Genomic DNA, 13,661 nt, shown 5'->3' with positions numbered 1-13,661 from the left:
ATGCCTCCATAATTAAAACTTACGTATTGTATTTGCCCATATGTCCCGGTTATAACACTGTTAAAATTATGTCCCTATCACAATGTATGGCGACAATATTTTATTTAGAAATAAAGGTGCATTTTTTCCGTTTTGCATCTATCACTATTTACAAGTTTAAAATAAAAAATTTTTAGAAATATTTCATCTTTACATTGATATTTAAAAAGTTTAGACCCTTAGGTAAATATTTACATGTTTGTTTGTTTTTTTTATTGTAATGTTTTTTTTTTTTTATTGTAAACATTTTATTTGGGTAGTTTTGGGAGGGTGGGAGGTAAACAATAGATTTATAATGTAAATGTGTGTTAATTTTAAATTATTTTTTTTTACAGGTGTAGTATTACTTTTTGGCCACAAGATGGTGGCCATGAGTTTGTTTACATGACGTCACTCTAAGCGTAACACACGCTTAGAGTGGCGCATTGGGCAGGGAATGGCCAGAAAAGGCGCAGCTTCTGAGAGAAGCTGTTGCTTTTTCAGCGGGGGAGAGGAATCAATGATCGGGCACCGTAGCCCGATACATTGATTCCCTTGCTACCGAATCCACGGCCGGGAGTGCGCGTGCACGCGCGCGATCGGCCACGGGAGCGCGCGATAGCGCGCATGGTTCCTGGACGTAGAAACTACGTCCAGGAACCAAAATAGGTTAATCACTGAACTGGCTCCTCAATGGTAATATGGTGTGATTACTGCTATGTGCCCCTTACATAGTGATAGTCGTTATTAAAGAGGAACTGTAGTGAAAATAACATAATAAATAAAATTGATTATTTTTTACAATATTCATTTATAAATGATTTAGTCAGTTTTTGCCCATTGTACAATCTTTCCTCTCTCTGATTTACATTCTAATATGTATCACTGATGGTGACATCTTTAATTCTGCCAGGTGATCTGTACATAATATTTGTTTACTGAGCGTTCTATGCACAGAGGGAGATATTGCTTGTTTGGCGGTTGGAAAAAGCTGTTATTTCACAGACAGAAATTGTCAGGACCATGGTCATGACATCATACAGTGGTAGGGGTTTCACCACAATATCAGCCATTCAGACCCCCTGATGATCTATTGGAGAAAAGGTAAAGATTTCTCTTGGGAAAGGGGGTATCGGCTACAGATTGGGATGAAGGTCAATCCTGAGTTGCTCTTTAAGTTATTCTGTATCCTGAGGCAACCCTCACCATTCCTCTCCTTAGGAAAATGGTCCTTTGGGAGATGAAGCCCAGTGATCGGGGCCCCAAGGTAAGGATGAGCTGGCAGGGGCATCAGTATCCATGGATCTGTAGCTACGTCACAGGGAAGATGACACCTGAATTTATGCATTCATCGCTTTATGTCTCTATAATACCCTCAACTATTGAAATGGAAGCAGTAGTCATGTTTTCTTACTGTACTAATGAGCTAATCTAAGGAAAACATTTACGTCTTATCATTAGAAAAAATGTATTTCAGCACTTTGAAAAGTAGCTGAAGCAGTATGGTTAAAAAAACTAAGAAAATAAAATCAGTCAATGTTATGGATACTCATCAGGAACAAAGAAATTAACCCATTAGCACCTTCAATAGAGTTATCTAGTTTGAGATAAGTACACTGCTTTTGTCCTCAGTCGGCAGAACTTGTTGTGCTGCAAATTCTTGTAATGCTTTGATCTCTCTCTGCTAGCAGAAAATACAGAAACTGAAAGCAGAAGTCATCTGTTATTGTTTTACACTGCCCCTAGTGACAAGTGGCCATAAATACACATTACAGCAGTACTAATTAGAAGCAGGGAAATGTAGCAAATCAAAAAAAAATGACCTTATAAATTGGCCTTGAACACTTGCTAGCCTCTAAATAAATTGGCTGCTAAAGGGTTAGCAAGACTTGCAGGAAGATGGCTGTTCTTGCTGTCACTTTGTAATGAAACACTTTACTTCTCTGTAAAATAGCACCATTGCTAAATAAATGTGATGAGAGCAGTACTGATATGAGCAACTTGACCTGTAAGTGAAAGGTCTAGTTGTAAGTGAATCAAAGTGGAAGTTTCACAGCTAAAATTGCCCGCCAATAGGAATTAGTTTTGTGTATATATAAAAGTCACCTGACTCATTGCCATGATGTCAGACTCTCCGTGGCTGGCTGGGCACGCCTCCTGCAACAAGCCAATTTCAGCAGAGGTAAGAGTAAAGAGTTAGCTTTGGACTTGATCTATATAGAGAAGGCTATATATACTGTATATGACCCTAGGAAGCTGTGTACTCTCACTTACAAGGTGACGGTAGTCCTGCTGCAAATCGAATGGTACCGATGCTACTTAATCTGAGCGAGTCTGGCATGATGGCCTCACGGAAGTAACACTTACCTACATAATACATTTCCACTGGGGTGGTGATTTTAACCAGGAAAGGTCTACTCTGAGTGAAGTCTTATTGTGAGAAACACAAAGTCAGTGACGGATTTATAAGAGGACTACACCATGAGTATATCATCATACAGAGGAAGGTAACACAGCTACCAATTTCCCTTCTGCCACTTACTGGTCCATATGGATTTCCCAGTATGCCTTGCGAGTGATATTCACATAGTTAAAATCTCCTGTATAATACTTGGGATCTGTGCCACCCAGTAAAAGCTCACCACCTGGCTGTGATTCTGGATTCCTAAAGGTAGAAAATGGAAAATGAGACGCAGTACAATCCAATCTGGTCCTTAATCAAGAGAGAACAAATATGGGATAATGGATATACAGGATGGAGATGACAGGAAGTGGTTAGAGAGTGATGTGGGACAGAGGAATCAAATGTTACCCCTAAACAAAATAAATAAAGAGTATACTTCACAACCAGGGATGCAAAGAGACTACTTACAAAGCAGTGAGAACAAAAGAGATCAGCACACATTGCAGCTAGTTTACTATCAGTATAGACTCAAAGTAACAGCTTATACTAGTACTTAAAAAGGGGGTAAAATAAATAATGAATGCACATTACATTATTGGTCAGGGCTCCATTTTAGAACGTTTTAAGTACATGCAATCTCAAGTATGAAAATGCTAGGTACACACATGCAATTACTGCTGCCTGACATGGATTGGGAATGGATCCCTCGGACGACAGTTCGGGTTACGATGCTGTACAGACACCTGCACGCTAGTGATGTGTTCTATTACTATGGAAGAGGACGGAGGGACGACCAGCAGCGCATGATAGAGGGTGAGAGAGTACAGCAGAGTCAGCGTACACACACCAGAGATTCTACAGTAAGATAAGGTATACACTCGCTAGCATAACTCAGCTGAGGCAGCTGCTACAGCCTGCATCTGCCTCAGCTGAGTTATACTAGCAAGTGTATACCTTATCTTACTACTTTAAAGACAAACAAAAAAGACGACATTCCTCACCTATTCAGGTAGAAGGAGAATATGTTTTTCTCTAGTAGCTTCTGTGCCATCATACTGTCAAACACAGGCGGAACTCCATCAACAGAAATCCTGGGGTACGCCATACCCAAAATCCCGTCAAATTTGGCTGCTATAAAGGCAATTCCAGGCTGCTTCACTGCTTCTCCGAAAAGCTGTCCTTTTACTGCCAAATTGCCAATCTGAGAAAACATTTAAGGGACAGAGAGAAGGTGTAAATACAGTCCACATTTATTTTACATACGAAAAGCCCCATTCATTATGAAAAGTGCAGAGAAACTGGAGTTTTCACACTGCCCATATTCACTACTTGACCGCAGTGTCAAACCCCCCTAAAGACCAGGCCATTTTTCACAAAAAGGGCCACTGCAGCTTTAAGGCCTCGAGGCAGGGCCGCACAACAGCACACAAGTGATTCCTTCCCCCCTTTTCTACCCACCAACAGAGCTCTCTGTTGGTGGGGTCTGGTCGCTCCCTCAATGTTTGTTTGTTTTTTAAATAAATATTTGTTTTATTTTTAAATAAATATTTGTTTTTTGTTTTGTTTTGTTTTTTGCAGTGGCCCCTCCCTCCCCCTGCAATCCTATCACTGTGATCGGCTGTCATAGGCTTCAGCCTATGACAGCTGATCACCCCTGAGCCAATGGAGGGGACAGCCGTGTCACATGGCTGTCCCCAGTACAGCGCTGCCTTAGATCACAGTACTGTACAGGTTTATTAGGCGGTTTCGCCGTCTAACAGTCTCCCAGCAGCGATCGCCACTGGGAGACTGATGGCGGAGCTCTGCTCCGTCATTCATGCAGAGTTGCGCGCGCATCAGCACGCATGATTCCCTGCAATACCCACCCCAAGGACCTAACGCTGATTGGCGTTAGGCGGTCCTGGGGCTGCCGCAATGGCCACGCCCATCAGCATGACGCGGTCGGGAAGCGGTTAAGCACCAACACATGGGTCATGTATGTAATGTCTGGAGAATAACTTTACTTCCGTCCTAGCAACCAGTCGGCACTCCCCTTACATGCTGCAACAACAACTAGTAAAATAAGGTGAAAAGCTGATTGGTTGTTAGGAAAGGCTTATAAAATGATTTACAATTAGACATGCCTGTACATTTGCACACAAACAAGATTATAATTAAAGGACCACTATCACAAAAAATTGTAAGATTGTAAACGCACACATATAATACTAGGTACACACCACACAATTTTCTGGCAGATTGACCTGCAAGGTACATTCTTTCAAACATGTCCGATCTGAATTCCAATCAGTTTTCATAGAACTGCACAAAAAGCAATTAAAAAAAGATCGGAAAATCGGACAAAATCTATCAAAATTCAGATCGGACATGTTGGAAATAATAGATCTGGCAGGTAAATCTGCCAGAAAATTGTATTGTGTGTACCTAGCATATGATTGTAAGCTTGCAAGGGCAGGGCTCTCTCACCCTTTGTGTCTTGGATTTTGTTGTTCATTTCACAGCTTGCACTCTGTTATACATTTTATTCATCATGTTACATCTGTCATTGTAGTCACCAGTTCTATATTTTGTACCACAGTCCATATTTGATGTATATCATTGTCTGCATCTTTATGTACCCCTTCTTTGTTTTCATCCTTGTACACGGAATATGTTGGCTCTTTATAAATAAATAATAATAATAATAATATAAGATGCATATTTCTCCCTGAGTAAAATGTCACATACAGTAAGTATCAGTAGTAAAAATCTGACAGGTTTTGGCCCATCTCCTCATGGATGGTTCTCAGCATTTTCTTTACAAAAGCACTCCCTGTAAAGGATCTATACAAAGATAACAGCCACCCTCCCTACCCGTTTGCACACTGTTTTGGCAGTTGGACAGAGCAACTGCCATTCAGTAAGTGCTTTTGAAAATAAAGAAAACACTGAGAATCCCCTATGAGAAGATGGACTAGTCCAGAACCTGGATTTTAACTACCTATTGTAAGCAGAGCCGGGACAAGGTCCTCCAGCACCCAAGGCTGAGACACCAAAGTGCGCCCCTCCATCTCTCCCACCCCAGCCGTCACACACTGATTGCTATTAGACAAAGAGGTGCCCCAGGGCCCCAACACCTTATTCTCTAGTTATCTGGCTCGCAGTCACTGCCATGTATCCCCTTTTCTTATTTCTCTCTGCTTCAAACACAATAGGCGAAGTTTTAGCTGAGTGAGTTGTGCGTCCCCTCCTACACTGCGCCCTGAGGCTGGAGCCTCTCTCGCCTCTGCCTCGGCCCGGTCCTGATTGTAAGTGACAGCGACATGGGAAAAAATACATTTATAGTGCATTTTATTCTCAAATGTCATAGGTATGATATATAAATGTTACAATTTTTCCCGATAGTGGTCCTGTATTTCCTGAGATGTCACAGTCACTTCAGTGACTGACTGAGGAGATGTTAGAGGATATCAACAAACCTGAGAGGGCAGGAGAGCAATGGTTTGGAGCCAAGGACGCTCTAAAGATGAAGACAACTAAACAGACATTTGCCAGTTTCAGGCCGTGTCTATTTATGACACTTACCGTCACAGTATCCTGACTCAGGTATCCAGACAAACTGCCAGTGCCATATTGGATGGAGAAATCTGTGCCATTCTTCACGTAGGTGGAGGACTTGGAGGAGTCATATTTGTGGTGCGTTACTGAAATAGAACACATTCTACATTGTAGCCACATATCATCAACCCAAATTTACAGGCTTTGCCATTCATTGAAATAATCTGATTTGATTAAAAATTATCACAAGAAATGAATTGTTCTAAACCCTTTTAACTGCCAATTTAATTAGTGGCTTGCAAGTGCTCCAGGCTGATTTATCTAAAGGTGACTACTCCCTTGACGAGGCAGAAAGATGGATCCCAGCTACGTCCCCCGACGACAATTGTTCCCTGATCCATCTCCCTTCTGGCAGGTACATGCATCGTCACACAACGGTGCAAAGGGGAAGTCAAGGGATTGCGGTACTTTGCGCGGAGTCTTCGGGGATCTTAAAGATCCAATCTGCCTCGATGATCGGTATCGCTGCGCGGCACCAAATGTGGGTCACGCAATCACACGCCTGTACCCACTCGTAGCTCAAAAAAACCCGCCAGTCAAAAATCTTGTAGAAATAATGTAGTGGGTACGGGCCTTTAGAACATTTTATTTGTGATATTTCCTTACTAATAAGGGGGATATTCACTAAACTGTGCTAAGCAGAATAGCATGTGTAAAGTCTTACAAAAGATAAGTAATGCATTGTATGTATGCAATGTATTGCATTCTGCTCTACTCATCAGACATAAGACTTGACGCACATTAGTCTACTTATTGCAGTCTAGTGAATGAACTCCTGCACGTTTTGCTGCATAGTGTGAAATGCGCATTGCCACACATATAATGGGCTGTTTGCAATTTGGGATCTTGTTTTCTGTTTGTTCGCAATTCCGTTTTTATGTTTCCTCTGCATCAACCCCCCCCCCTCTCCCCCAACTTTCTGCTTTTTCCTACATATTGTGCATGTTGCTAATTCTATAGTATTAGGGGAGGACTGGGACCTTTTGGCCTGGAGGGAAAACACAAACTAGAGGCCCGTTTTCACCGCAGCCCAAGCCCAAATTACATCATACACGTGCCCCACGTGCTGTATGCCAGTAGTCACATGGGAAATACAGTTGAGGGACAACAGCTGGGGTTTCCGTCGCATTTAGAATTTATGATCAGAATTCACCTGCAAGCAGCCCTTTTGGAGTCTAAGGACTGTCTGCAAGCAACCCTTCTGGAGTCTAGGGATTGTCTGCAAGCAGCCCTTCTGGAGTCTAATGACTGTCAAAAACTTTTCAACCTAGACAATACCTTATGTAGCTGTGCACATGCAGTCATTTTAACAGTGGTGAGAGACTAGACAGATTTTTCCCATGGACCCTGCAGGCAAGCCTCTGCTCTGCATCATGCTGTGTATATTTACCAGCTTGCCTGCCCTCTAATTGCTCTGAAATTGGGCGTTTATTTTTCTCAGCCAGCCTAGTGGTTCACATTGCCTTATACAAAAACATGAAAGCACCAGGCACTGTACCAGCCCTAAATCATTAAATGAGAGGCAACCTGGGGGGAATTGTCCCCCTTTCCCCCCTGGACAGTCCTCCCATGTATAGTATATTGCTGCAAATACAAAATCACATAAAAAAGTAAACAAAAATGTTAAGTTTGGTGTTCAGACTCAAGCCACAGTACAAGGACTGCATCAATTAACCTATTTTAGTTCCTAATAAAACAAAAAGTTACACACTTCGCGCTGACTAGGAACACAATTAGTCAACCCGCACTGGTTCGCCCCTCTGTTTGCAATAGTAATTAACACATATGTCAGAGGTTGGCGCTCACAATGCCACCTACCCTCCCACCTCAACTCAATAAAAAGCGATGTTTCCCCTTTAAAACCAAACATATGCACAATGTCCACTAGGCAGTTATAAAACCGGCTACGATTAAAATCGATTCCAATTCCAACATCAACAATCTGTGTGTGTAAGGGAGTCCTATCACAGTCAGTATTCAATCAGGATCACTTCTTAAGTTGCTGGCAGATTCATGTATCCAAAAGACAATAGCCCGTCACCACACCTCTGTGAGATACACTCACCAGATGCTTAGACCTGCTGATAGGTCAGATGGCACTTTGGGACAGTAACAGGGTCGTCCCTCACCCCTTCTGGCAAGATCCGACCGGCTTCTGAAAATCCAATATGTTCTCTATCCTCCTCAATGTACCTCAATAAAAATACTCCACATAGCGTAATACTGTCACTGTAATTAAAATTTTAAAATCAGTTGCACTTACAATTTCCACAATGATATCTCGCACAGAGTAATTTATCCTGCGGGCTCTCCCCTGCCAAGGTGGCCAGCTGGCTTGGGTCTCCCTTCGCCTCTGGTGGACTTCCGACCGCCGCGCGTTCGGTCAGCTTTGCCCTCCTATAGCGTCCTGGTCCCAGGGGGAGAGCCCGCAGTCTAAGCATCTGGTGAGTGTATCTCACAGAGGTGTGGTGACGGTCTATTGTCTTTTGGATACATGAATCTGCCAGCAACTTAAGAAATGATCCTGATTGAATACTGACTGTGATAGGACTCCCTTACACACACAGATTGTTGATGTTGGAATTGGAATCGATTTTAATCGTAGCCGGTTTTATAACTGCCTAGTGGACATTGTGCATATGTTTGGTTTTAAAGGGGAAACATCGCTTTTTATTGAGTTGAGGTGGGAGGGTAGGTGGCATTGTGAGCGCCAACCTCTGACATATGTATTTTAGTTCCTGGACGTAGAAACTACGTCCAGGAACCATGCGCGCTCCCGCGGCCGATCGCGCACGCGCGCTCCCACCCCGCGGTTTGTTAGCCAGGCAATCAGTGAATCGGGCTATGGTGCCCAAACACTGATTCCTCTCCCCCGCTGAAAAAGCGACAGCTTCTCTCGGAAGCTGTGCCTTTTCTGGCTGTTACCTCCCCCATGTGTCTCTCTAAGCGTATGTTACGCTTAGAGTGACGTCATGTAAACAAACTCATGGCCGCCATCTTGTGGCCAAAAAGTAATACTACAACTAAAAGTAAAAAAAAATAAAAATCAACACACATTTACATTATAAACCTATTGTTTACATCCCACCCTCCCAAAACTACCCAAATAAAATGTTTAATATAAAAAAAAAAAAAAATTACAATAAAAAAAAAACATGTAAATATTTACCTAAGGGTCTAAACTTTTTAAATATCAATGTAAAGATGAAATATTTCTATATTTTTTTATTTTAAACTTGTAAATAGTGATAGATGCAAAACGGAAAAAATGCACCTTTATTTCCAAATAAAATATTGTCGCCATACATTGTGATAGGGACATAATTTTAAAGGTGTAATAACCGGGACATATGGGCAAATACAATACGTGAGTTTTAATTATGGAGGCATGTATTATTTTAAAACTATAATGGCTGAAAACTGAGAAATAATGATTTTTTCCGTTTTTTTTCTTATTCTTGCTGTTAAAATGCATTTACAGTAAAGTGGCTCTTAGCAAAATGTACCCCCCAAAGAAAGCCTAATTGGTGGCAGAAAAAACAAGATATAGATCAGTTCATTGTGATAAGTAGTGATAAAGTTATAGGCTAATGAATGGAAGGTGAACGTTTCTCAAGTGAAAACGACGGAACGCGAATGGGTTAAAGAACAAGCGACACCCATGCTAACCTAGAAATAAAAACCACATATATAAGTAGATAAATACTACCTCTACTTACATAACAGATGTATTGTGCTATCCACATAATGATTCCTGTGAATTTTACAAAGGAAAAGCAGAAAATCCTTTTCTAGGCATTGGCCATCTTGCCAAGCTAATGCTGACATATCCTCCCTGACTCTTGTTTCCCCCCTCCCTTCTCTTGCTCATTGTGTATTCATTAGCTGCCCTCCTCCCAAAGTCTTTTTTTTTTATTTATTTACACATCCAATCACTGAGTCATCTCAGCCTTGCTTGTAAACACAAGTGATCAGCTAGGCAGGGAAATAAATGGAAGAGGAGGAATATATTATAGATAAAAAGAACTCCCAGCATTCAAAAGAACTCCCAGCATTCAAAAGAACTCCCAGCATTCAACTTTTTGGCACTAGGGCCAGTGCTCCTATAGTATGTAATAACTCCAAACCATAACAGCAGAAAAAAGTTTTGAATGCAGAATAAGCATCTTTATCACTTAATACACTCAGACCAGTTGCTGTTGAAATTTCATTTTTATGGTGACAATACCGCTTTAAAAGGATACTTTAGCACAAAAAACCCCAAAACAAACTGGGGGAGCAGGCAGGCTCTCCTCATGCCCACCGTTCCCCCGTTCTCCTCCTTTACTGTGCACTGGTCCCCCAAACTTACTGCATGGTCGAGATGGTCACGGCAGACAGCGCAGGTGCTGCCTGGCGACTTGCATACTTGCTTGTGCGCCCGCGGCGGAAAGCGCTCTGCACAGGCGCACTACGTCACAACTACGTAGATGGCTCAGAGGCAGTGTAGGAGTGTGTATCCCTCACTAGGGGGCAGTGTAGGAGTGTGTATCTCCCATTGCAGGGCAGTGTAGGGAGGCAGGAAAGAGAGAGAGAGCAGAAGACTTCTGCTACTAGTTGATATATAGTCCAAAGTCACATGATCGCACAGATTCTAAGTATACTTGGAGGCAGCTCCGCTGCACTGTGTTATTTCCTACAGCAGGGGTGCCCATTAGGTAAATCGCGATCTACCGGTAGATCGGGAAGGACTTTATGGTAGATCCTGACCCCACTACATTTTCCATTCTGTATATACAAGTGTGCTCCTAAAATTGTACATGGGTAGATCATTTTGACTTGCTAATTTTTTTAGATTAAAGTAGCTCACAAGCCGAAAAAGTGTGGGCACCTCTGTCCTACAGCATAACTCATGCTCGGCACTTAAAGGTTGTTTATAGTATGATTTTACATATTTGTAATTATTTTAACAGATAATTTGTCATTGGATCACAATCTCAGTGTGTGCTAATCTCCTGTCTGCCTTCTTGTCCACAAACTGTATTGACCTTGAAACTGGGCCAAATTCAACAGAACATTAATGTGATTGGCATCTTACTCGATATCTCTACTAGGAGTTCGGGATTTTTTTTTTATGGTTATTAAACCCAAAGTTGGCTTTCAAAGATTTATTTTTTTATTTTTTTCAGCAGAAAAAAATATATCAGCAGAATGTGAAAAGCATTATACAAGTCCAAGGACAGCAAGTGGTACTCACAGCAGGCGATGTCCAGCCAGGAGCAGTGCACAGAGGGCACCCACAGATTAGATGATCCGGTATCAAACACTACTGTGAATGTCTGAGGAGGGGTCCCAATTCCAATTTCACCATAGTACTGAGCCTGGATTGGAAGACCAAAGTAAGACGATACAAATGAAATATTGGTAAACATGCTGATATAATCACAATCTGATAAAGAGACAAATGGAGCATGAATAAAGACCCTTGCGGTCTGAAACGTGTTGCTATAGGGAGGAATGGACTCCATCGTAATCAGTAGAGAAAACTACCACGAGAAATCTTTACTTTTTCACAAACAGATCATCAGGGACGTCTGCATGGCTGTTATTGTGGTGAAACCCCTCCCACAGTGTGATGTCAGGGCCATACTGTTTATTAACCTTGTTGCATTGTGGGAAATAACAGCTGTTTCCAACTACCAAGCAACCAGTATCTCCCTCTGTGCATAGAATATTCCGTACAGATCACCTGGCGGAACTCACCACCATTGATACATTTCAGAATGTAAATCAGGGGACGGAAAGATTTTACAATGGGCAAGCACTGACTAAATAATTTATAAATAAATATATTGTAAAAAACACAATTTTAATATGGTAGGGACCTTTGAAGAATGCAGGAAAAAGGAGGAGATATCCCCATGGCCAACCCCCCTCATGCCGATATTAGGAAATAGAAATTTCCCTCTGGGCATGTACCCAAATAGTTATCCTAATTGGAGAGGAGGGAAAGGATTGATAGCCCAAGATCTAGTGATAGATGGGGAGTGGGTTCCCTTGCAGGAGTTGGAGGGAAAGGAGGAGAGGGGAACTTTAGATAAATGGAGTCACATTCAATTTAAATCCTTCTTGAAGAGTTGTGGCACTAAGGAGGCCCTAAGTAGAAAAAATACCCCATTTGAAGAGATATGTAGGGGGAAGGGCCGACGAAGAGGGACCCTCTCAAAGATTTATGCTTCATTGAATAATACTGAAAATCCTGCTGCCTTTATTTGGGCCGGTTGGGAAAAGGACTTCGGAAAAGCAATTACAGTAGAACAATGGAAGAAAATAACTAAGTTGGCAAGTAAGTCATCTATATCCACAAGGGGGCAGGAAGCAGGATATAAAATATTCATGAGGTGGCACCTTACACCTGAGAGGCTGAGTAGGATGTTTCCAGGCACTTCAGCGTTGTGCTGGAGGTGTGGAGAGGGAAAGGGAGATATCCTGCATATTTTTGGGGGTGTAAAGAAATACAGGCGTTTTGGGAGGCAGTTAAAAAAAATATTCTCCAAATAACAGGGGAAGAACCCCCGGAGGACCCTGCTTTATTTCTACTGCATTGCAATGAGTGGCCACAGAAGAAATATGAGAGGTCTCTGATAAGATTTCTGGTTAATGCAGCCAGGGCCCTCATAGCAAGGCACTGGAAATTGATTCAGAGCCCAGCAGCGTGGGAGTGGTTTGTAGAAATAGAAGGGGTCTGGAAGATGGCGGAATTAACTAGCTTTGTACACAGAGATATGGGGAGACATGAGGAGAGATGGAGGCAATGGCAAGAATTTAAAACCTCGGATGAATATAGGAGAATGAGAGCCCCCTGAAGCGACAAGTGATAAGAGATGTTGAGTAAAGGAGAGCAAAAATAAAGATGTAATGGACTGAGCCGGAGGGGAGGGGAGTAAATGGTAGTTGGATGAAGTGAGTTGGGAGGTGTGAGTTGGGGTGTATGGAAATTTTGGATATGGGAGAATCCACGGGGTAGATATACAAGGGCATAAGTGATTACACGTGATATAAGGGGTAACAGTGGAGAATAGTACACTGAAGAAATATTACTGGGATTGGGGGGGGGGGAGGGGGGGGTATTTCTATTTATATTATATGACACAGATGTAACACTGTATGTGGTAAAAAAATGTGTGATTCTCTCTTTTATATTAATTACATTTGTATGATGTTTGTATCTTGGAAGAACTTAAAATAAAGATAATTAAAACAAAACCACGCAATTGTATTTGGGTATTATCACTATAGTTCCTCTTTAGTGGGGCATTTGTCTGCCTGTTATGCACTGTTTTTTTTAAAAAAAAGAGAACCTGTAGTAAAAAAAAAAAAAGACCTCTGGGGGATACTTACGTCAGAAGGGCGAAGCCTCAGGGTCCCAATGAGGGTTCCCGTCCCCTGTAGCTGCGGGGAATACAGAGCTGGCTCACCGAAACCTCCCCCAACAAGCTTGACAAGCAATGATATATTTAACTCTCCGCGATCCTGCGTAGGCGCACTAGGGCTCTTTGTTCGGGTGAGGCGGAAATAGCCAAACCCGATCGTATCCGCTCTACTGCACAGGTGCAAAGGGTTTTTTTTAGATGAAAGATTATACCGCACTACAACAGCAGGT

At 42.1% G+C, this 13,661-nt stretch overlaps 1 protein-coding gene across 1 annotated transcript in view; it reads right to left on the bottom strand.

Annotated features, from left to right (window-relative positions):
• Positions 1-13,661, bottom strand: part of LOC137538454 (cathepsin D-like) — a 50,593-nt gene that overhangs the window by 22,417 nt on the left and 14,515 nt on the right. The window contains exons 3-6 of the mRNA XM_068260669.1: positions 11,256-11,379; positions 5,987-6,105; positions 3,424-3,623; positions 2,561-2,683 (exon numbers count right to left, since the gene is read on the bottom strand). Of these exons, the coding sequence (XP_068116770.1) occupies positions 2,561-2,683; positions 3,424-3,623; positions 5,987-6,105; positions 11,256-11,379 (566 nt within the window). The remainder of the gene's footprint in view (positions 1-2,560; positions 2,684-3,423; positions 3,624-5,986; positions 6,106-11,255; positions 11,380-13,661) is intronic.

Source organism: Hyperolius riggenbachi, chromosome 11 (assembly GCF_040937935.1).
Source record: "Hyperolius riggenbachi isolate aHypRig1 chromosome 11, aHypRig1.pri, whole genome shotgun sequence".
NCBI classification, from domain to species: domain Eukaryota; kingdom Metazoa; phylum Chordata; class Amphibia; order Anura; family Hyperoliidae; genus Hyperolius; species Hyperolius riggenbachi.
This window is presented reverse-complemented; position numbering and strand designations above follow the sequence as displayed.